The 24,867-nt window shown below is 47.6% G+C and overlaps 1 protein-coding gene across 2 annotated transcripts in view; it reads right to left on the bottom strand.

The window, feature by feature from the left end:
* RASSF5 (Ras association domain family member 5) overlaps nucleotides 1-24,867 on the bottom strand; it is a 59,845-nt gene that overhangs the window by 8,340 nt on the left and 26,638 nt on the right. The window contains exon 1 of one of the 2 annotated variants that reach the window (XM_029572725.1): nucleotides 10,447-10,638. The exons of the other annotated variant lie outside the window; for it this stretch is intronic. Coding sequence (XP_029428585.1) covers nucleotides 10,447-10,521 — 75 coding nt within the window. The 5' untranslated portion in view covers nucleotides 10,522-10,638. Of the gene's footprint in view, nucleotides 1-10,446; nucleotides 10,639-24,867 lie in introns of those variants that run through there. 2 annotated transcript variants of the gene reach the window in all.

Below are 24,867 nucleotides of genomic sequence, written 5' to 3'. Positions count from 1 at the left end.
CCCGACCCTTTAAATTTAATTCTTTCGCATCCCCCACCCTCCCTACCCCCTTCAAAATTTTTAAAGTACCTGGTGGTCCAGAGGGGTCCTGGGAGCGATCTCCTGCTCTCGGCTGCCACTAATCAAAATGGCGCCCATGGCCCTTTGCCCTTAGAATGTGATAGGGGATCCGTGGCGCCATTTTGATTAGTGGCAGCCGAGAGCAGGAGATCGCTCCCAGGACCCCTCTGGACCACCAGGTACTTTAAAAATTTTGAGGGGGGGTGGGGGATGCGAAAGAATTAAATTTAAAGGGTCAGGGTGTTTTGGGGGGTTTTTTTTGGCACAACACAGCCAATTAAAACGGGTAAGAATCACAGGAACGAAGATTTCCCGCAGCTTTTACTCAAACTCGATACCAGAAACGAGTCCGGTACCGATTCACATCCCTAATTAATAGTATCAAGGGCAGTTACCCCCATGCACTCATTTCCTCATTCCCATCCTCCAGCCTTTAGGGATCCTCGGTGTTTATCCCATGCCCCTTTTGAAACCTTTCACTGTTTTCGTCTTCAGCACCTCCTCCGGAAGGGCATTCCAGGCCTCCACCACCCTCTCCATCCACGATCCATTTCCTAATCATTATAAGCAATTGCTGTTATGCAGTAATTGGCTGCTGTGAGGCTAGGACCTGGCTTAAAAGATTTAAAACAAACCAACAAGAGATAAGGTCTTGGTCCTTTTCCCCAGCTCCTCAGCTACCATGGAAGAGTGGAGAAGAGGTCATTTGTGTGTTAGAAAATATTAAAGCCCTAGTGTTTCGCACACTGAAATAAGGCCTCTGCTAGAACAATGGTTTCTGGGTGAGGTTCCTATTTGTTTTTTTGTTTTAATTGCACTGTTTTCACTTACTGAGATGATAGTTATTGGTTTGTTATCCGCATTGAATGTTTATTTACCTGTACGTACCCGGATCAGTCCAGACACCTGGGTTGTGACTCCGCACCAGCAGATGGAGACAGAGCAAGACCTGTCTATAGTCTTCAATTTCCAGTAATCAATTATTTGAAAAGTGCACCCCACAGACCTGAAAACCTGCATCATCATCTGTAAATTCTTCTAAGGTTCCTTAAAATAAGTTTAATAATGGCCCCAGTTTCTCTTGTCTGCTGCTGTCACACTACAGTTACTGCCCTAGCCAACTGTCAGACCCAATTACTTTGACAGATTCTCACACTGGACTTGCTTACCTAAAAGTCCTGATGAACTGGGTCAAACCAGAACTTCTAAGCTTTTGCATCCAATCTGTACCCAACTCATAACCCGACTGTAGCAAGCACCCGGGCTCGTTACCCAACTCATAACCCGACTGTAGCAAGCACCCGGGCTCGTTCCCCAACTCATAACCCGACTGTAGCAAGCAGCCGGGCTCGTTCCCCCAACTCATAACCCGACTGTAGCAAGCACCCGGGCTCATTACCCAACTCATAACCCGACTGTAGCAAGCACCCAGGCTCGTTACCCAACTCATAACCCGACTGTAGCAAGCAGCCGGGCTCGTTCCCCCAACTCATAACCCGACTGAGGCAAGCAGCCGGGCTCGTTACCCAACTCATAACCCGACTGTAGCAAGCAGCCGGGCTCGTTACTTGCTGTCTGACCCAAGGCCTTAGATCAGAGATGGGCAGAGCCCATTCAGCTGCTGCGTCATGCCTGTCTGACAGCCCACGCAGCAGGTCAAGGGTTCAGGTCTGCGCGGAGGACGTTAGGCAGGTGGAGCAGAGCGGCAGCATCTTTTCTGCAGCTGGACGTCAGAGGCGGCAGGAGTTGCTGATGTGTCGCAGTCGGCCTTTTCCTGAACTCCACACCCCCACCTCACTTCTGAAGACAGGTGAATGCCGCCAGGGACAGACCAGGCTGGACCATGCGAGGAAGGTTTTTATTTTTGCTTGATGCAGGGGGAAGTGTCAGGAAGAGAAAGTTGTAAGAGGGGGTGGATAGCGGTGCTGGGTAGTTTTTGGGAGAGGTCCGCACTTGCTCTGTCACTCAGACAATGACCCCTACCTCTCACTCCTACCCCCCCCCCCCCTCCACGCTCAAGGACTTCCAAGGGGGGGGGGGGGGGGCCTGATACAGACCAGAGCCACTAATGAGGCCCTGTTTAAAAAAAAAAAGTTTGCTCACCCTTGCCTTAGATATAACCTTGCTTTCAGATACTTCAGTCTGGTTTGTCATTCATCCTCCTATGTTAATAATTTTGTAATCTGCAATGATCAAAAATTTGGGAGATTTTGTGGAATAAAAGCATTGTATTAATTGTTTATAGCTAGCGGTGCCACTTCCCTTTCAGTGGACTAGAAAAAGGTCGTCGGGCCATACAAAGAGCTGGGTGTACACCTCCCTCTGACCTCCGGCTGCGCTCGTCTTGGTTACGAGCATCCATGAGAGGATATTGGGAGTTTCTATTCCCGTTTTAAGCAGAATCTCGTTCAAGCTCTCATTCTGAGTAAAGTTGGATCTTGCTTTACCAAAGAAGTCACAACAGTGCTGGTGGAAGAGTTATAACTGGCGCTAAAGGCAATGAAAGGATTGTGTATTGGTTAAAGTTTTAACATTAATTCATGCAAGTCAAGCTGTGACTCCAGTGGCTCATGCCCCAGCCCCGTTCCACCCCTTCTCATTCGCTTCGTTCAGTCATCGAAATTTACTTCATGAATCGAGATAATGGGGCCTTTTCTACTGCAGGCCCTTGGTTCGGTCCAAATAGCGCTTCAAGGAATAAACGGACCTGAAGGCTGGCTTACCTGGGCAGGCTGTTTCTTGGCAGCTGCTACTTCAGGTACAGGGCTAAGCAGCATAATCATGGGGCTAATACGCAGGCTGAGTAGAATGCATTCTGTGACTTTTATGTCTTCTATAGTTTTAACTTATTGCATTAATGTTTTGTTATCTGCTTTGAACAATAACAAATAGCAGAATTAAAGAACAAGTAAAATACATAAAATCAGTTTGAGTCAAACATCTGGTTTTCTTTCAACCCACATCTGTTAAAAGTGCAGAATGCAAAATACTTCATAAAGTGAAAGGTGACCATCCTATGACTTTATAAGATGCTCACCTTCCAATTTTAAAGTATTTTGTATTATCACCTTCTAACCGATAGCAAGTAGCCCCCTATCTATTGATTGATCGCTTTCAACCCTACCAGCTCAGTCGCTTTGCTATCGTTGGGAACCTGAAACAAGCCCACAGATCCCGCAAGGTAAAAAGCGGGACTGGCTCCACCTGCCCATGCAAGCTGAAGGAGCTTCCAGCCGTGGCTCATGAAACCCCTACCTACTTTCAAAGGCTGCACCCATTCCTCAGGAGGTTTGCAGAAGGAAAGAGCAGTGCATGAAAGCCATTAGGAACCAATGGATAATTGAGTCCCTTTTCCTCTTAATGCTGGAAGTCACTAACATCCCAGTCCTCTAATAAACTAGACTCTCTCGCAGCTGTTAGTCTGCAGAACCGGGCAAACACCAAAGCCGAGAATCCCCAGAGCCAGCGTTGTATGAGGAGAAGACAAAGCCATGGCAACAAACTGTCCAGGCCCCTGGCCATCCCTGCAGCCACAACCTGCCCCAAGTTTTATTCTGGGGCGTGGCCCAGCTCTGAAATTAATTTACGTTAAGGCCCTCCTGTGTAGTGGCGCCTCATCCCTGCAGGTATCCTGTTCCAACCTTGGATGAAAGATAAGGTCCACGCACTGAACAGAATATGTGCATCGAGCAAAGAAATCACAGCTGAAGCCAGGGTGCAGGGGGGAGAAGGATTGTTAGATTTATGAAAACAGGAGCAGTGGCCTAGGACATCTATAAGTGCCTGCTGGTGACAAGGAATTCGGGCAGCTGATTTGCTTTCACCTGTGATTGTATAGGTAACCAATGGGACAAGCTTGTACTGGACCAGAGAGAGATGATTATGGCACAATGACTGGTTATCACACAAACACACACACAAGGCAGTGATACACAGGCCTAGGCCTGAAATTGTGCAGCACTTTTCTACTTGTCACCTTCATCTCTAACAAGGCAGGTTAGGAAAGGGGTGAAGAATGGGCCATTGCGATGGCTGCCAGGCACGCTCTGGTGAATTGCAGATAGGGCTACTTCCAGGAGCACGGCTGCCCCTTGCTTGATAGCTCCACTTTGAGTTCTTGAGCCTCCAGCCAGACCGATTGAAGTGAATATAACTGAAGTCCTCACTGCAGCAAGTAACACACTTCCCTCTTCTAGGTTAAGGTCATAACCTGAAGTCGCTTAAGGACAGAATCTGACTATAAAATGCTTATTCTGTCTTCTGGCTGCTCACTACCTGTGAGCGCTGTGACCAGGAGAGACTCGGCAAATTCCTATTCTCACTTAAAGTGACAACAAAAATTAGAACAAAAGTAGTCAAAGCCTAACATAGACAAATATATGAGAAGCAGAAACTGGTTTTGTAGTATAAAGTATAAGAAATTAAAGGTGAAGAAGCATCAGCAAACCAGTCAATGTGTCCGATCGCTTATCAATCAGTCACCCGTTTAGAAAAAATACATAGTTAGCATTTAAAAGAACAACAGTCTGTAAAAGGTATAAAAGGATCCCAGATTATATGTAATCCACTTCTAAAGGCCCGAAAACAGCCGTGGTTTCACCTAGAAACGCTTCCTCAGGGGCTGAGCATAAAATTATAATCTGACACTCACTCTCACAGAACTTCTCAGCCGGAACTTAAGGTCTTGCCATGCTGGGTCAGACCAAGGTCCATCGAGCCCAGCGTCCTGAACATAAGAAGGGTCGGGCTGGGTCAGACCAAGGTCCATCGAGCCCAGCGTCCTGAACATAAGAACATAAGAAGTGCCAGGCTGGGTCAGACCCAGGTCCATCGAGCCCAGCGTCCTGTACATAAGAACATAAGAAGTGCCAGGCTGGGTCAGACCAAGGTCCATCGAACCCAGCGTCCTGTACATAAGAACATAAGAAGGGCCAGGCTGGGTCAGACCAGGGTCCATCGAGCCCAGCGTCCTGTACATAAGAACATAAGAAGGGCCAGGCTGGGTCAGACCAAGGTCCATCGAACCCAGCGTCCTGTACATAAGAACATAAGAAGGGCCAGGCTGGGTCAGACCAGGGTCCATCGAGCCCAGCGTCCTGTACATAAGAACATAAGAAGGGCCAGGCTGGGTCAGTCCAAGGTCCATCGAGCCCAGCATCCTGTACATAAGAACATAAGCAGTGCCAGGCTGGGTCAGACCAAGGTCCATCGAGCCCAGCGTCCTGTACATAAGAACATAAGAAGTGCCAGGCTGGGTCAGACCAAGGTCCATCGAACCCAGCGTCCTGTACATAAGAACATAAGAAGGGCCAGGCTGGGTCAGACCAGGGTCCATCGAGCCCAGCATCCTGCACATAAGAACATAAGAAGTGCCAGGCTGGGTCAGACCAAGGTCCATCGAACCCAGCGTCCTGTACATAAGAACATAAGAAATGCCAGGCTGGGTCAGACCAGGGTCCATCGAGCCCAGCATCCTGCACATAAGAACATAAGAAGTGCCAGGCTGGGTCAGACCAAGGTCCATCGAGCCCAGCGTCCTGTACATAAGAACATAAGAAGTGCCAGGCTGGGTCAGACCAAGGTCCATCGAGCCCAGCGTCCTGTACATAAGAACATAAGAAGTGCCAGGCTGGGTCAGACCAAGGTCCATCGAGCCCAGCATCCTGTACATAAGAACATAAGAAGTGCCAGGCTGGGTCAGACCAAGGTCCATCGAGCCCTGCATCCTGTACATAAGAACATAAGAAGTGCCAGGCTGGGTCAGACCAAGGTCCATCGAGCCCAGCGTCCTGTACATAAGAACATAAGAAGTGCCAGGCTGGGTCAGACCAAGGTCCATCGAGCCCAGCGTCCTGTACATAAGAACATAAGAAGTGCCAGGCTGGGTCAGAGCAAGGTCCATCGAGCCCAGCGTCCTGTACATAAGAACATAAGAAGTGCCAGGCTGGGTCAGAGCAAGGTCCATCGAGCCCAGCGTCCTGTACATAAGAACATAAGAAGTGCCAGGCTGGGTCAGGGCAAGGTCCATCGAGCCCAGCGTCCTGTACATAAGAACATAAGCAGTGCCAGGCTGGGTCAGACCAAGGTCCCTCGAGCCCAGCGTCCTGTACATAAGAACATAAGAAGTGCCAGGCTGGGTCAGACCAAGGTCCATCGAGCCCAGCATCCTGTACATAAGAACATAAGAAGTGCCAGGCTGGGTCAGACCAAGGTCCATCGAGCCCAGCATCCCATCTCTGACAGTGGTCAGTGCAGATCCCATAAAGAAGGATCTAATTCCTGTTCCTTACGCCCAGCAATAGCAATGGCTTGCCCTGGGATACCCAGCTAATGTTTTATGGACACAAAACGACCAGCACGGGTGCTATAGCTACTGTAAATAACTAATCCAAAAAGCACGCTGCTTGTTAATAGCAGATGGGATAGAAGTGGAGGGAGGTGGCTGCACAGGGTTACCTTTGGGAAGCAGGGCAGTGGATTGGACTGAGCGGACGTCTGACAGCAGGAAGATGCCCTGGCCCCAGAGCGCACTCGGAAAAGAGAAGTCACTGGGGCAGGCTAATCTGCAGCCCACATCAGCTCGCCTCACTCTTTTGTAATTTAATTTTTGCTCGGGAAATGATGGCTCAAGCAAGCAGGGTGAAGACACCAGGACTTAAAGGGGCACCAACTTGTTTTGGGCTCAGTGTTACCATAAAAAGAGGCCAAGGAGGAGAAGGCTGGAGCAGGTGAACTTTCGGTTTTAACACGGAGGGCAGGGGCGCTGCTTCCTGGAATCGGCCCGGGGCCTGTGCTGGTGCCGCTGAGGAGCCTCAGGCAGCCAGAATGTGATCAGAAAAGCGGAAGTTGGTAACCATCACCGCTACCCCCTCAGTCATTGCTCCATTTCCTCTTGGTGCAGAGACACAGCCGTGAGCAAAGTGTAAAGCAGCAGGGAAGTGGAGCCGTGCACACTTCCTGAGTGCAGGTTACAGGAGCGGGGCTTATATCCCCTTTAAAATGAAGTCCAGCCTTGTACAGACAGCAGCACGTGCGGCAAGAAAGCGGAGCAACAGGCTCGCGCTCCAGGGAAGCGCAGGGGCGGCCACTTCCTCACCCCCTCACTAGTACAACCATTTGGGTTTCCTACCTGCCTCCTTTTCATTATCCCCCCCAATAATCTCCTGCAGGTCCTCAGGCTCGCTGGAGAATAGGAGAGAGGCCGAGGCCTGAGAGTGGAGGAAGCAGGGAAGCCCAAGCTTTGAACTCCCCAGGCCTCACCGAGCGCCAGAGCACAAAGTGAAGCAGGTCCTCTGTGCCCCCTCCTCACAGTCTCCACCCCACCTGGGAAACGTTTTTCTTCTGGGAGGTGGACACAAGGTGAAATTTCGAGCGGACTGACCCGAGTGACCACGAAAGGATGGCGCGATCGCTCAGCTGCAATTTACAAATGGATGAGGGGGGGGGGGGGGGCGAGGCTGGCAGGTAACCCCCTCCCTCCATGACCCATTTGAGAGTCTCACTTACAGGCTGCTGAGTGTCAGAATGCCCCGAGTAAAGCCAGCACTGAAGGGTGCAAGGCTGGTGCCGATCCGACTCCTGCAGAAGAGTCGCCAAGGGGCGAGACCCTGGTGCCAGGAGGAAAGGGGGGGGGGGTCACCCCAGCCGCTGGAAACTCTGCCAATGGCGAGGTTAATGATAGAAAGTTGTACCGCAGAATGGGAGGCAGCAGGCCTGAGTGCGGCTTCCTGGGGGATGGGAGATCTGCACATTCAGACCTGGCAGGCAGAAGCAGCAGAGGTTCTAGGTGCCTGGCAGAGAGGCAGGACAGGTCCAGCACCGCAGCAATGGGAAACTGCTCCCGGGACTGGGAGCTGGCACAGGGAACAGACCCTTTTTAACAGGAGTTTTAATTCTTCTGCTTCGGCCATGATTATAACACTTTCATGCTCCCAGAGCTCAGTCTCAACCCAAAGGGACTAGGATGGTCCGGGAGTGCTGGAGCTGGGTATAAAATGCTGGGTCTGCACTGAAAGACAGGGCGAATGTCTCAAGCAGATGTGCAGTGCGTTTCTGGGTCCATCTGTGTTCCGGTCCAGGAGTACCAGAGGGCAAGGATGGGCTGGCCTGGCTCTGGCCGGCGCACACATCAAAGCTGTCAGCGTGCTGACGCCTTCATGGAGAAAACGTCCAGGGTAGGTTTAATGACAAATTCTGCAATGAGCAAATCAGACCGAATATCACTCAGTGCAAGTGCGGTCAACCCTTAGCAGAAGATTTAAGGCAATGTCGGTACTGCCCTTCACCTTACAGAACCCCCCACCGTGCAGCCACTACCGGCATGGGATTACCTGTCAACACCTGAGCAGAGCAAACAGAACTGTCCTGAGCCAGTCCTGCCCTAGAAAGAAATGTGGCTTGCAGGCCCACAGGACTGCGCTAAGGGAAGCAGGATCATGCAGTCTTATGTGCCACAGTAAAATGATCCGCGCTTTCAGACGGAGGTGATCCAGTGTCAGGTTTCCAAACACAAGAGAAACAGTGAGGGGCTGAAAGCAGACGATGAGTGCTCACCCATGTGGCGATCCACAGACCCACTACCATCTGTCACCAGAACAAGAAGGGGATGGCCAGCCCACCTGTAGCACTACCTCGGGGCACACCTAGCCTGGCAGGGTTTCAGGCTATCCCCCATGAATATGCAGGAGATGGATTTGCCTACAAGTTTCTCGCATGGATATCCTGCATCGGTGGGCCCCAAGAGTGGGTCGAGAAGCACTGCCCTAGCTTACACCCAGGCCAAAATGTAAAAATCCCCGTTCCCACAGGAAAAGCAGACTAGGATGGATCCGATCTGTGGCGTCCCAGAGCGAGGACACGCTAATGCCACGGAAATCCTCTGTGCAGGCTCCATCCCACGACACAGTAACGCCAGAGCCCCCGCCACCTGGTTAGAGCTGGAGCTGCAGGCCCTGAGCCACTGCTTGAGAAGTGGTCACATCTAGTCTCACACGAAAAGGCGGCATCTGCTTGTAACATGGACCTGCTCTTCTGAGCCAAGAAGGCGTCCCTTCGGCTACAAGAAGCCAAGGCTCTCGGTCACCGCCAGCAGGTCAGAGCCACCCGCCACCGGCTCTTCTGGGATGTGCCGGCCACTTACACGTCCTCAACGCATGAGAGCTGGGACTTGTGTGCAGCTTGCATGGCTGCTGGCGTTGCACCTGATCGGTGGATCAGTGCAAGACGCTGGTGTTCAGCATCTTCCACAAGCTACAGCATCCTCACCCTAAAATGTCGTCGTGCACTCAGCAACTGTGAAAAACACCAAAAGGCTGAACAAAGTGATTTATGCCTTATTAAACTAAACCACCCTAACAGGTGCTTAAAACTACAGTGCAGACTGAGAACTCACAGAAACCCACATAGTTTAGTACTCGCCAAATACACCCAATTGCTTAAAATAAGCCCTTGGAGCGTAAGCCATAGCAATACCCCACGTCGGGTATCCTATTCATCACTGAAGAGTCCGAAACAAACCCTGAAATTTAGTTTAAAAAAAAAAAAAAGTTTTTGTAAGATAGCACTAACTCCCTGTGCAAAAACCAAACTGTGCCCCTGCTGCTTCTGCTATTTGGGAGCTCAGAGCTCGTGGGTCGGAGGCAGCGGAAAGTGGTGTGTGCGTCAGCAGCACTGGTGCAAACTGCTCCTGGTGCACACAACAGCGCTCCATGCAGTCCAGGCAGCAGCACAGCTGCATTCACCTGTCCAGGCAGCAGCACAGCTGCATTCACCTGTCCAGGCAGCAGCACAGCTGCTTTCACCTGTCCAGGCAGCAGCCTCCTGCGCACAGCACAAGCCCTGGCCCCAGGACTTACTGCAAAGCGCCTGCCCCTGCCTGCCGCACTCTCTCCGTGCAATTCTTTTTAAACTCAGCCTACAAAACAGGCAAGGGGCTGAGGGGAGAGAGGCTTAGGAATCTTTCTAAATCACTCTTTACAAATGACTAGGAGGGAATTTTAATTGTTTAAATAATGTTTAACCCGTTAGGGCCCGTAGATTTTTAGCTCCAGTATTTCATCTGAGCCTGGCCAGTCCCCCACAGGGGGGTGTAAGATGTGTTTCGATAGCATTTCTTGTCCCAGAGCTTGTGAGCCTGTCCTTAAAGGAGTTTCCCCCCTAAATGGAAGATTTTAAGCTGCACTAACTGGGGAGTGCAAGAGATGAGGCGCTCGCCTCTGTTTCTCTGTTTGTGCTAGAAATGAAGAAGGAAACAACCAAGCGACCGAGCTCTTCCTCAACTTGGGAAACCTGTTTTGTTTTGTCTTCAGCAAAGCTCTGGGCCAGTTCACGGTGCAGAGATGAGCAGAGCCTGGGCCCTTTCTGACATGGGAGGAAGCCGCCTCGTACCTTGAAGAAGGTGGCCTTGGCTGTGAAGAAGCAGTCGCCCAGCTCGTCCTCCAGGCTGCCGTAGCCGCTGCTCATGCTGAGGGGCTTCAGCGGAGCCCCATGTGCTCGCCCGCCGGTTCTTCCTCCCCGCTGCTGAAAAGCGGATGGGCAGAGCAGGTCTTGAACCGTGCACCTCTCTCTCTCCCCCCATCTGCGGTTTCATCTCCCGGCAGCGTGGAGAGCGCTCAGCACCTCCTCCTCTCCCCCCCCCTTGAAGCCACTTCCTCCTGCAAGGTTTCTCAGCAAAGACTGCGGCTCCCAGGCAGGACCGTGTGCAAGGGCTCCCTGTGCTGAGCCCCAGCCGGCAGCACCTGCTTCACACTCCTGGGCTGCCGCAAAGGGGCGACTGCCCTGGCCACCAGTGCCCTCTGAGCCAGGCTGTGAGCACTGGGAACCTGCTGCAGTCACTTCCACACGAGAAGAGCAGCACCGCTGGCGCTGGAGTTACTTTCAAATTAATAAAACCAAAAGAGTCTGCATTTGGTGTTACTTCCATGGTTTAGCAAGCACTAAAACATGACGAAATAGGGAAAAAAAAAAATAAGAGGGCAATATAGCCTAGTGGTTAGAGCAGTGGCTATGAACCAGGAGACCAGGGTTCGAGTCCCGCTGTGGCTCCTTGTGACCTTGCGCAAGTCACTTTACCCTCCATTGCCTCAGGTTTGTAAGCCCTCTGGGGATAGAGAAATACCTACAGTACCTGAATGTAAACCCGTGTGAAATCTCGATTGAGATCGAATGTCAGTATATAAAAATAATAAATCAATCAATCAATCAATCTTACTGCACGCCCTAGCAAGCAGGCAAGCCCAAAAGAGAAGGTGGCCACTGAAAGCAAGCCTTGCCTGAAGGCTGCCATTCTGTCCAGGCACTAACAACCTTAGGGGTTCCTGGCAGGTGGAGGCATCCACTGGGCCATAAACTTTCAGAAGGGCCTGCTGTAGCCTTGAAATTTCAGCATCTGTGTGCAACATCTGGGCTGAATTAAAAACGAACACAGTTATCTTGCACTGCACTAGGAACAATGCAGGATCCAGGTGGACCTAAGCTAAACAATGCTAACAGGAGCCCAATGGAGCCAGAGTCAGAAACAACCAGGCAGCCCCAGGCTTCCATAAAAGGATACGAACAGCCACAGTCCAGAAAACAGGAATAAGCCATTAGCAGAACTGAATCTTTTCTCCAGATCCCTCTCAGACACTTAGACCATGGAATAGTCACCTTGAAAGACTCGTGGCTGCATTTTGTACCTTTCAGCCACATCAAGGTTTACACCATACACCCAACACTGACACAGGGTGACCCTTCCAGGCTCTCTTTGGTTAAAGACCACCCACCCACCCACGAATGGGCAGCAACAGCTGTAAAGAGCTTGAGGGACGTGGCACAGGCTCCACGTTGACATTGAGCTGCAGTGCGGGGCAGTGGTACAAGGCTCCCTTTCATGTTGCAGCTGGGCTGGGGGTAGGTACAAGGCATCATCCGGCGTTCTCGCTCCTGGTCCATGCACATCACTCTCTCACCCACCAGCCTTGGGATTGCTTTACCTCCGATGCATGGCTGTTCACATTCAATCCTAGTTGCTAAGTCTTTAACTACTGCTTGAGTTTTCCTAGACCTCGTCTCATTCTCTCTACTTGCTCCAATGAGTGGCAGATCTTAGCGTCACTCACAAAGAGGCAAACTTTTCCTTCTAGCTCCTCCACAAAAAAGCCGAGCAGACCCAATCCGAGGTGCTCCACTTATCCCTCCTCTCTCCCGGAGCCAGTGGGGCTGTGGGAGCCCTTGACGCCAATTTGGACAAACTGAAGGGGGAGGGGGTGAATCAGGCTGCTGGCCTGCAACTGACTTTTTAAAAACGAATTGACAGGTGGTGCTTACCCAGATATCTTTGAAGACATCTAGACAATGCCAGAACAACTGACCTGCTCTAAAGCTGGATAACTTAACCCTCTCCTAGAAACGCCTCCGGAATGCCCAGCTAAATTATAGCCAGAAAATGACTTAACTAGCTAACATTTAGCCAGATAAATAGCCAAATATTGCAAAACTTGCCCTTTAGATGGATAACTTATTAGTTAAATCCAAAGTTAAACAAACCCTCCAAAAAAAAAAACAATCCAAGAAATAAATATTCAGCAGGAATAGTTACAGAAAATACCAAAAATAGTGGTTGATGCAAAATTCAATATTTGGGAGCAAGCTATGCATTGGCGGAAGCTCAGCTGCTGGTCCATTGCTGTATAAGCTTTGGCCTGCCAGCGACACAAGACTTTGCGAGCACCGTGAAGAGAGCCATATCGGGAAGCTCACGAGCCTCAAGTTGGCCGATTATGCTGCATTACAAATGCGACTTTGAAGCAGGAAGCATCGACTTCCAAAACGCAGACCACATGGGGCACCCTGCGACCTCGCTGAATGTGCTGGCATTTCAATGGACAGGAGGTCTTCACTGCAAGCCTAGGAGAGCTTGAAAGAAAAAGGTGCACTTATTTACATATTTAAAAAGTTAAACTGTGAAGTAAACATTTCTGAGCACTTGCAGATAGAGCTAGGATTATACACAAATGGACAAGTAACAGCAGTTGCAGCCAAGCTTACTGCAACAAATATCTCGCTCCCAAATGTTTTTTTGGTTTTTTTTAATTATTCCCACTGAGTATTTATTTCTTGGGAGGTTGGTTTGCTTTAGATTTATCATTTTCCCCACCTTTGGACTTTATTTACAGAATAACTGGTAAGTTATCTCTCTAAATGACTTTTGTAAAGTGACCTCTGGCTGCCCCTCGACAAAGCTTCTGGGGCGCAGTGAATGGGGAGCAGACTAACAGGATCTGCTCTGTTCTCCTCTCTGGCTCTAGGGAGAACGAGGCAGTCTCCTGTAACACTGGCCAGCCAATACCAATTTTAGCTTTCAAGCCCTTAACAGTTTATTTCTAAAAAGCTATTAATAGAAATATGACAGCAGAAAAAGACCACATGGCCCATCCAATCTGCCCAATTCATTTAGCTTTACAATTCCCATCACTTCCTTAGAGATCCCCTGCGGTCTTGAATTCAGAGCCTGTCCTTGTCTCCACCACCGCCACTGGGAGGCCGTTTCATGCACCCACCACCCTCTCTAAAGAAATATTGCCTAAGATTACTCCTGAGCCTACCTCCTTTTATCCTCGTTCTAGATCCTGCTTTCCATTGAAAGAGGCTCAGCTCCTGTGCATGGAAGGTCTCTGTCATAGCTCCACGATCTCGCCTTTCCTCTAGGGAGTACATGATTAGATCTTTAAGTCCTTCCCCATATGCTTTAGAACAAAGACCACTGGCCATTTTAGTGACCTCCCGCTGGACCGGCTCCATCCTGTTTCTATCCTTTTGCAGGTGGGGTCTCCAGAAATAAACCTTTTGCTGGAAAGACTAGGGGTCAGGGGCTAGGACTCAACCCATGTCTGGAAATATTTTTTCATGGAAAAGATGGTAGGTACCTGGAATGCCTCCCCCATCCCAAAGTTGGTGGAAGCCAAAACAGTAAAACTTGAAGGTCTGGGATGAAGACCAAGGATCTTCCTTTCACAAAGCAAAGGGAGAGCAGAAGCAACCACTGAGGGCAACACGGGCCATGGGGCGGTGGTTAGGACCCTCTGGGAGGGAGCTTTTAATCTGCATGAAGTGACCATGGTTAACCCCCATACTTCAATGGCATGGGGAGGTCAGATGTTTTAGACCAGGGTTGTTAGAAAGCTTGATGCTAACACATGGATGGGGGATCTGGGTTTTGGATGAAGTGAATGAGAAAGCGGAGGTCAGCACTGGGACAGGGGAAGGAGAACTGGTGCTTGGGTAGATACGGTATCCAGATGCAACCAGCGTGCAAGAATCTCATCTAGGCAGACTGGATGGGCTCTTTCTACTGTTATTTATTCTGTTAGCACTAAACCCACCCATCATGATCATGGGCTTTATCTAGTACAGTGCTGTGTTCACAGCCGGTGCTCCATCATTACGCACAGCTCATGCTGGCTGCTGTGATACGAGCTCCTGAGATGCAGACAATCACCTCAGTGATCCCCAAGAGATTGGGGAGGTTTAAGCATGATGAGAAGCTGAAGCTTGGGAGCATGGTGGGAGAAGATTAACGCAACCTTTCCATCAGCTTCTGCCCAGCGCTGATAACCCTTCCCGGAGCTCAGGGCAGAAGGGGGCCTGGCTGGGAGGTCAGTGATTGATGCAGGGACGAGCTCCACCCCCACCTTTATTATTAGGCTTGTTAATAATGCATTGAGCAGCATGCCATGCAACCCCCCCGATACATCTGCCATGCTCATCAATCTATAAATAGGGCTGCTCTGGGTTATTCAAATCCTTTACATCTCAGGGAGTGCTCTATTAAGATGTCGACGTGTTTCTTATTTCAGCATGCAGCTGCTGAACGGGCAGGCACACAGCAGTACTCCGTAATTATTCTTCCACATACAAAGGGCCCGATACTCTCCGGTGCCAATCCCTGGCTATAGCAAGGCCTACAACACGTTTCTCAATGCAGGCAGATAGTGCTCTATGCACATACAATCCCCGTTACACTTAGATAACACCTAGAACTTCCAGACACCACTCACATCATCTGTTCTTAGCACACCCTACACAAAATGCTGGGAATCATCTGAAAAGGGATGGAGAATACAAGGGAAGATGATATATCGCCCTGTGGCGATCAAATTGATGGTGCAACCACACCGTGCATATCATATTCTGGTTGTCTCATCTCAAAATAGACAGAGCAGAACTGGAAAAGGAGCAGAGAATGGCAACGAAAATGATAAAGTAGATGGAAGGGCTCTCCTCTGATGAGAGGCTACGCAGGTGAGGGCTCTTCAGCTCAGAAAAGAGAGGGGACATGACTGGGTTGTTTACCCTTTCAAATAATACTAAAACAAGAGGACAGCCCATGATACTAACAACCAGCAGATTTAAAACAAAACAAAATCAGAGGAAGTACTTCCCCCCCCCCCCCCCCCCAAGTACACTATCAAGCTGTGGAATCTGTTGCCCGAGGACGTGGTGAAGGTGACTAGCATAGTGGGGTTTAAAGAGATTTGCACAAGTTCCCGATGGTAGATTAGGGGACAGTCATCCCTAGTCCTGAAGGGATTAACAAGAAATGTAGTTGTATGCAAAAGGTTAGGCACGCTGGTTACATTGTACATTTCAATGACTGTAAGTGAACAAGCTTACAACTTCTACATGATACAAAAGATTACCATTTACCTATTTTAGCAGGCTGAAAAATAATAAAAACCGTGAACATGGCACCTGCAAACATTTCTGCAGCCTTGGTCCTTTGTGGCACCTCCTTTCCAGCTTCCAAAACACAGCCTGCGGCCAGCTAAGAGTCTCTGTTCTTGGTTTTGGAAGGTTTCTCTCATTCTGCCTTGCAGATCATGTCTAGCTCAGAAATAACTCTTAGCTCTCTCTGCATTCACTGTGTGTTTGAGATCTCCACTTAGCTTGTCAGTAATATTCAGCTCTTGGGGCTCTGAAGGCCATTCCGAAACCTTCATCTTTCTTTCCTGTAAGTTTTTCACAGTCGCTTTTGAGGTGCGTTTCAAATCGTTGACTTGCCGACGTATCCAACCTCTTTTCAGCTTTTTCCACAGACTGCCGGACATTAGCTTCCAGGATATGGCAGAATCCATTCTTCTTTCCACCCGCACATTGTTTCCTGTGCCACTGACTGGCTGCCACAGAACCCCAAAAACACAACAGAGCTACCACCCCCTAACGCTTCACTCTCTTCTCTCTAAACCCGACTGTATCTGGTGTGATTGTAGCCGATCTGTTGCATGAGTCCAAAGCAGTTTGTTCTAAAAAGATTCAGACTGATCAAGGTTTTGTTGTGCTTTCTTTACTCAAGGACTTTTGTGATGAGGTTGTAGAGGGGTTTGCTTCTGACAGCTCTCCCATGCAGATCATGGTTATGTAAGCAGTGCCGTACAGTGCACAACTAGTCCAGTGTCAGCTAAGCTTTTCAGCAGGTCATTTGCAGAGATTTGCGGTTTCTGCTTTCCAGATCTGACTATCTTTAGGGCGGTTCTAGCTGAGATTTTCGTGGATCTTTCCTCAACTTCCACAATTCCGTGTACCTTCCATTTCTAACATCTGACAGTTGAAATTTCTAGCTGGAAGAGTTTAGAGGGATATATAGTCTTCCCCTGCTTTGTAAGAGTGAATTATCTTCATTTGCTGCTGCTTAGATGAGTCCATGGTTGTTGAAAGTAAACCAGAACACAATTACAACCTGAGAGGTTAGAGAGGTCAAAGTATTTGTTCAACAGTGAAATTGTCTTCATCTAACTGAAGGCCATCAATCTTCTGGGCCTTAACTTAAAATCATTAAAAAAAAAAAAAGTAATGAACCAGCTAGAACAGTGTCCAAACATTTGCACATGCCATATTCAATCTGTTAAAATTACAAAACAGTAATTTTGCATTACAAATAGCAGAAAGATGTCAAATTTGTACCACGTAGAACAGTGGTTCTCAACCTTTCCCCTCCATTGTGACGTACCTGTGACATACTGCTCATTACAATCTACGGTGGAAATAACAAAATCACTTATTCTTAAAAAAAAAAAAAAAAAAGCCTGACACAGGGGAAAGATAAAAGTACTCTCTGAACAGAAATTAGGTGGAATATAAATCAAATAAATAGTAAACCTCCCATACCAGAACAGCACTAACTGCTAGCACTCAAAACAGTAACAACCCCAACTATGAAAGGCAACACTGAAAATATTATACAAGTTCTAAATACCAAAACACCTATTAGGAAAACACAACAAGCCAGGCTGCTAGAATCTCTACATGCTAGCAGAATACCTTGCCTTGGAGACATGCAGAACACAGACAGATCCTCACCTAACACAGAATAAAGTATAAATAGAAACATGCAGACAAAAACTGAACTGGAAACAAGCTGGACTCTGTATGCAGTACAACAATGGAAAAACAAACATCACTAGGCCTATAAAAAAAAAAAAGAATTAAAAAAAAAATAGTAGTACAACCGTACTAATAAAGATACACTTCAAAACAGCTGATGAATAAAACATCCAATAATTAAAAATCACAAAAACATTTTGGGTACCAATAAAATAATTCAAAAACAGCAGACACACAGACCCAATAATTAAACCTGAAAAGGATACAAAAATATTCTCTGCTTTCTGTACTTGGAAGCTTTTGATTGCCAGGTGCCCCGAGATTGTAGTGAATTAGCAGGAGCTTTCCGCTTGCAATCTTTCCCTCCCCACCCCCATCAAAGCAGGAGGCTGCTGCTGCCGCCACGCCTCCTCCAGCCTCTGTGGCCCCAAGAAAGAAAGGCGCCATTAACTGCAGGGGCTGATGCAGATCTCCAGAGGTTCCCCCTCTTACTCTGGGAGCGATACTGCTGGTACCTTCTGACTGAGGTATGGGCTCTCCTCATTCCTGCGCACATGCAGGCCCCCTTTCCATGCTGCTCGGGCTAGCAGCGTTTTCAAGCCCAGGCGGAGGACATGGAGGAGCAGCAGGCGGCCAGGAAAGATGGTGACACACCGGGTGAGAGTTGCCAAAGTGGAGTGTGTTTCACAGCTTCTGGTCACTTAGAGAGTCCAGCGGTGCCTAAACCTATGCCTACAGCTGTAGACCTACATTTTGGGATCTTCTGGGTAGCTGCGAGTCGCACTGGTCACCATCAGAGACCGGATACTGGGTATGATGGAGCTTAGCGGGGGTGGCTGCAGGGGCAGTAGCAGAATGCTTATTGTCTGCTCAGTTAGTGAAGGGTTGGGGTTCGGGTCAGCGAATTCTCGACCAACGGCACAGATGACAATTTTGCAATCTTATAGTCTCCTATCCCTGCTCTTAAAAATGACTTATTGAATAAATTAGGACAGATCAAAAATAGAATCAAATTCGCCCCTGTAAGAAACAGATTGTAGCCTATGCACAAGCTGTGTAACCCAGCCCACACCAAGTCCCTTACTACAGAAAATAAAAGCAGAATTAAAAATTAAACGCCAGGTCTCCAGCAAGGGAGCTGGTCCCGGCTTAAGTTTCCCCTTCACACAGACACCTCTAACGCGACAAACGTCGATTTGCCTTGTAAATAATTAACTATAAAGACAGGATCCAGGCAGTCGGAAATCAAGTTAGCAAAACGGCACCAGCTCTAAGTGGCAGAAGAAGGAAAATCCCCCCAAATGCCTGCAGAACACCCACCAGGCGGCCCTCAGGACAGCCAGGAGCTACTCCAGCATTACTCTTACTGCTCAAAGTGCCACGTGGGTCAGAGCCGTGGCCCAGCAAGTCCAGCATCCCGTCTCCACCAGCAGCCGATCCTCTGCAGGTTCACTTTGAAGATACGGAAACCCCCCCCCAACTGCATTTCTGAAAATCCCACTCCATACACGAGGAATTCTTCCTCCCAGCATGGCCGAGGCACTGGTTGTACAGGGCATCCCTCCCTAAAGGCAATCAAGATGCTTCTAGAAGGGGATCACTAAACATTGTAAAGACGACGAGCATAGGGTTGTGCCGACTACCCCTCTCTGGATAAAATCTGCTGTCTGTGCCAAAACGTTATCACCCCGACCTTAAGACAAGCAAAAAGACCAAATGCCACTAAAACATAGGATTGGGAGGGAGGAAGAAGGACAAGACAGAGCTAAGGAGCATCTTATTTATTTTATTTTGGGCAGAGCGCTGCCCGTCTAAGCGGTGTACAGCAAAATATCTTGAAGATAGAAGATTTGAAGGGGGTGGAAGGGCGGACTGGAGGTCAGCGTGTGGGGCTGGGGTCCAGCGTGCCACTGCAGTGCCCTTTTTGGAGGTGGCATTGACAAACAGCCCCCTAAAGCACGGAAGAGCAGGGTTTCCCTTCAGCCGCTCCGGCTATTCCTAAATGCAGGCCGGAGTCCGCAGGCTAGGGCCCTGGGGAAGCTGCTTCATGTCAGCCTCCTTGGTGCCAGGGTGGGAGAGCAGCTTCAGAAGCGCCAGAATCCCATGCCCCACGAGAAAGCACACAGCTGTGCACAAGGAAGGGCATCCTGGGGATCCAGCTCGGGAACGGCATGCATAATTTACATTTGCAGCATGTCACGTATGTAAACGGCGGTCTTCCATGTGTGCTGCTGAAGAAACGGGCCGAATAGCGGCACACATGCACAGCCACATGTCCGTGCAACGTGGCACACGTCAGCCGCTTGGAAGAGGAAGTCATTTGCATTTGGTTACAATCCAAAGTTGCATCATGAAAAAGCAGCCCTTTAATATTTCTGCTTTTTCACTGCAGTGCGTGGGAGCAGTGATGGAAAGATCAGGGTATTTTTTGGGTAGCAAGTCACTAATCATGGAGTGATTATTTAAATTAGTAACTCACAAGGGAAGGTCAGCCCCTCCCTCCGTTTGTGCTCTGTGGTGAAGAGACGTCAGCCTCGCTTCCTCCTCCCCACGTCACACGGGTAGGAGCTAGGAAGGGGGGTTGGGGGTGGTGAGCAGTGCTGGTGCCAGGATGGCCGGCAGGACTCCGGCCATCACCCGACTTTCTTCCGCATGTCTGCATTATTTCTGCCTTTCAGCACATAGGATCCTCTAACAGCCCAAGCTGAAACCAGGATCACCAGCAAGAATTCAGATCATAATATGGAAATTAACGTCCATTTCTAAAAACAAGCGGGGAGCTCCCAATTACAGATTGTAAGAGAGACGAGATATGAAAAGCATGAAACATGCACCCGTGTGACTCCCATGTAAGGGGAGCAGCGCATGCCTCTATAAACCGCAGGACCTTGCAGCAAGCACACAAGACTTTTATTAGCAATGACTAGTTATATTTAAATGCCCTCCAGAAGACTGATGCTACGTTCTTGCCTGCATACAAAATCACGGGCTTTGTGCCAGGTTATCAGGAGCCTGCAGTGTCGGAGAGACACCAAACACCATTTCTTGGCTTCACCGCTGGGATCCCTTTAGCGTTACCCCGCACCAAGATTCTATATTCAGGTGGCGATGGTTGCATGCCCGGAAGGGGAGGCACCCCACAGAGGATGGATGTACTCTCATGCCATACCTGTTACAAGTGCCTAGTGACCACCAACCCATATCGGCCCTGCTCAGGTTTTTAATAGCAAAAAAAAAAACCAAAACAGACTCAATCCTATAAGCTAGGAAATTCCTCTCAGCTCCCGTATATGCAGTCTGGTGTGACAGAAGTCCAGTAATAATTTTCTAAATAAAAGGGAACCAGGTCAGGGTCAGTGGTGGCCTCCACCTTCCACTCCAGCTGCAATGGTGAAAAAAAGATTCCAGGTCCGTGACCTGGAAGAAAAATCGGCAAGGTGGTAGCCAAGCACGTGCTTCAGCCTCTTTCTTGAGCTTATGCTTTGAGATTTACTGGTTAATGGATCATGTAAAGTAGGAATGTAGATTTGGCCTATAAACAGCCCTTATATAAAGCTTCAGCTTAATTTTGAGTAGGGGCCATCATAGATACCTGACATTGCTATCTGCAATTCATCACCGTTCAAGAGAGGCGCCCACAGAAAAAAATGTTCGGTTTGGTTCAGTTTCCTGTTTTGCCCTACTTGGACCAGCTGCTCATTCGTTTCATTTGGGTCATTCGTTTTCAATAATACAATATTTTTTACTCTAACTTTTTTCCAAAGGGGTTGTCACCATCTGTTCAAAGTGCTCTTCGTTTTACTTTTACCCTAAATATGATGAAGTCAATCCATGCAACTCATGCCTAAGCAGACTGGAATCAAAGTGCTGAAACAATCGATTCTGCTCCTTCCTTGTCCCATTCCTAAATTGCTTTGCTCTGTTGGACTTTGCTTCCCCCACAGACTTTAATAGGATAATGCAGACCAAATTTCACAGCAGAATCATCCGACTGTACATCTTTACCTCTCAATGACTGACCCCAGAATATGAAGACAAAAATCAAAGGAAACCCAAACAATAAGAACAGAAGATGCCATACTGGGTCAGACCAAGGGTCCATCAAGCCCAGCATCCTGTTTCCAACAGAGGCCAATCCAGGCCACAAGAACCTGGCAAGTACCCAAAAACTAAGTCTATTCCATGTTACCATTGCTAATGGCAGTGGCTATTCTCTAAGTGAACTTAATAGCAGGTAATGGACTTCTCCAAGAACTTATCCAATCCTTTTTTAAACACGGCTACACTAACTGCACTAACCACATCCTCTGGCAACAAATTCCAGAGTTTAATTGTGCGTTGAGTAAAAAAGAACTTTCTCCGATTAGTTTTAAATGTGCCCCATGCTAACTTCATGGAGTGCCCCCTAGTCTTTCTACTATCCGAAAGAGTAAATAACTGATTCACATCTACCCGTTCTAGACCTCTCATGATTTTTTTTTTTCTTTTCCAAATTTTTAACATAATATAACAAGCATACAACTTGCTATGGAAATACAGTACAATTCTGAATGTAAATCCAAAAATAAGAAATAAAGTATAACAATTTACTCTTTGTACCAAAAATATAGGAAATATGGGGAGGACTAGTAATACAGGAGCAAAATCAAAGAATGATATATTTTAGCATAATTCAGGTCACCAGGTAATTGGCATAACCTACTATATATACAAACTCACATGTGTACTATCTCTGGGTGTGAGCTTCCAGAAATGCTCTCAACTGATCTATTTCAAAGAAGGCATAGTTAACATCATTGTAATATATAGCACATTTGCATGGATATCGTAAAGCAAATTTCGCTCCTAATTTTAATACATCAGATCTTAACCCAAGAAAACTTTTTTGTCTCAACCCAGACCTTTTGACCATAAAACAGATGTTGCCTATTATGAAAGAACATTTTTAGGACGTTATTACGCTCTGATATAAATGCAAACGTCACTAAGACCGGTCTCCTCTGAATAATTTCTGTTTCATTAGAAAGTTCCAAGATTTCGGAAATATCCAATTGAGCAGGTTGTTCTCTTTCTTCATTTTCCCCGGTAATAAATCTTCATTATCAGAGGAAGTGCAGACTCAGGAATATTTAATACTTTTAACATATAGGTCTTGAATATAGGTCTTGAATATAGGTCTTAACATATAGGTCTTGAATAATTCCATCACGCTCAGAGATCGGGCATTCTCCACAGCCGGTCCAACATTATGGAACTCCATTCCCCCGGATCTTAGAATGGAACCCAACATCTCAACATTCAAGAAAAGACTCAAGACGTGGCTGTTCACGCAGGCCTTTCCTAACTCCAATTCCATCTAACTTCCTTCTTTCAACACGCTCCGCTAGCATTAGCGTTAATAGCCACCTCTTACAATGTTATTTATACTTATATATAACTATCTGATCTTCATTTCCCTTCTCATTCCAAGTTATTGTTTTCCTTGTTATATGTAACTGCTTTTCTGCACTATTGTTTAAATGGTAATTGTTTAAATGTTTAAATGGTAAAGTTTATTATAATTACACCCCTGTTCTTGTGAACCAGCATGATGGGACCACCGTCTTGAATGTTGGTATATAAAAAAGTTAAATAAATAAAAATAAATAAATAAATAAAACCTGATCACAGGGAAATTTAATACCCTTAAATTACACATTCTTGAAGCATTCACAAGACGTTCCAGTCTTCTGTTTACCATTTGGTCTGACTTAATTAAATTTTGAGTAATTGTTTCTGTATCTATAAGTCTCTTGTCCATTTCTTCCAACTTTTGATTATAGGTAGATAATAGATTGGTATTTATTAACACTTGGTTTTTTGTATCTGTTGTAACCTGCGACAGCTTAGTCAGAGAGTGCACCACAAATACCTTCCATTGTTATGGGTAGTGCTGTAAATTTCACCAGATCAGTTTCCAACATCTCTGGCTACCCAGTGCCCACTTGTGCCCGTTCCCCTACCTTGTGTTGATGTTCCTGGGGTATCTAACCCAATCTTTGCGCTGATATGTTGTTGTCGTTCGAGGGCAATTTGGATCCCTGGGTTCACTCCCAGGGTCTCCCGATTTTGCTGCAGTTCTTCTGTTGTCCCCTGTGTATCAACAGGGGAAGGTGCAGTCACTTCCTCGACCCTCAGCATCATTTGGCCTATGGGAACGGGCCTGTCCGGAGTGCCGGGGCTTAGAGTACTGTCCATAGTCAAAAGGGAGAGGTCCCGCTCCACTGGTCTCCCTTCAGCGACTGCACTTCTCGGCGTTATGGTTGTGTCTGCTGTGAAGAAGCCTTCAATACGTGGCTGTAGATGGTCACTGGGGGGTGAACTCGTCATTACCCCTCTCAGCTTTGCGTTTCGTGTGAGGCATGGTTTGGAAGAAATTCAAAAGTTTCAAGAAAAATGCCGTAAGAGGTTGTTTCTCCCCGCGTCTTTACCTGGCGGCCATCTTGAGTCCTCTCCCTAGACCTCTCATGATTTTAAACACCTCTATCATATCCCCCCTCAGCCGTCTCTTCTCCAAGCTGAAAAGTCCTAACCTCTTTAGTCTTTCCTCATAGGGGAGCTGTTCCATCCCCTTTATCATTTTGGTAGCCCTTCTCTGTACCTTCTCCATCGCAACTATATCTTTTTTGAGATGCGGTGACCAGAATTGTACACAGTATTCAAGGTGCGGTCTCACCATGGAGCGATACAGAGGCATTATGACATTTTCCGTTTTATTCATCATTCCCTTCCTAATAATTCCCAACATTCTGTTTGCTTTTTTGACTGCCGCAGCACACTGAGCCGACAATTTCAATGTGTTATCCACTATGACACCTAGATCTCTTTCTTGGGTTGTGGCACCTAATATGGAACCCAACATTGTGTAATTATAGCATGGGTTATTTTTCCCTATATGCATCACCTTGCACTTATCCACATTAAATTTCATCTGCCATTTCGATGCCCAATTTTCCAGTCTCACAAGATCTTCCTGCAATTTATCACAATCTGCTTGTGATTTAACTACTCTGAACAATTTTATATCTGCAAATTTGATTTCCTCACTCGTCATATTTCTTTCCAGATCATTTATAAATATATTGAAAGTAAGGGTCCCAATACAGATCCCTGAGGCACTCCACTGTCCACTCCCTTCCACTGAGAAAATTGTCCATTTAATCCTACTCTCTGTTTCCTGTCTTTTAGCCAGTTTGCAATCCACGAAAGGACATCGCCACCTATCCCATGACTTTTTACTTTTCCTAGAAGCCTCTCATGAGGAACTTTGTCAAATGCCTTCTGAAAATCCAAGTACACTACATCTGCCGGTTCACCTTTATCCACATGTTTATTAACTCCTTCAAAAAAGTGAAGCAGATTTGTGAGGCAAGACTTGCTCTGGATAAAGCCATGCTGACTTTGTTCCAT

This window comes from Rhinatrema bivittatum, chromosome 12, assembly GCF_901001135.1.
Source record: "Rhinatrema bivittatum chromosome 12, aRhiBiv1.1, whole genome shotgun sequence".
NCBI lineage: Eukaryota > Metazoa > Chordata > Amphibia > Gymnophiona > Rhinatrematidae > Rhinatrema > Rhinatrema bivittatum.
This window is presented reverse-complemented; position numbering and strand designations above follow the sequence as displayed.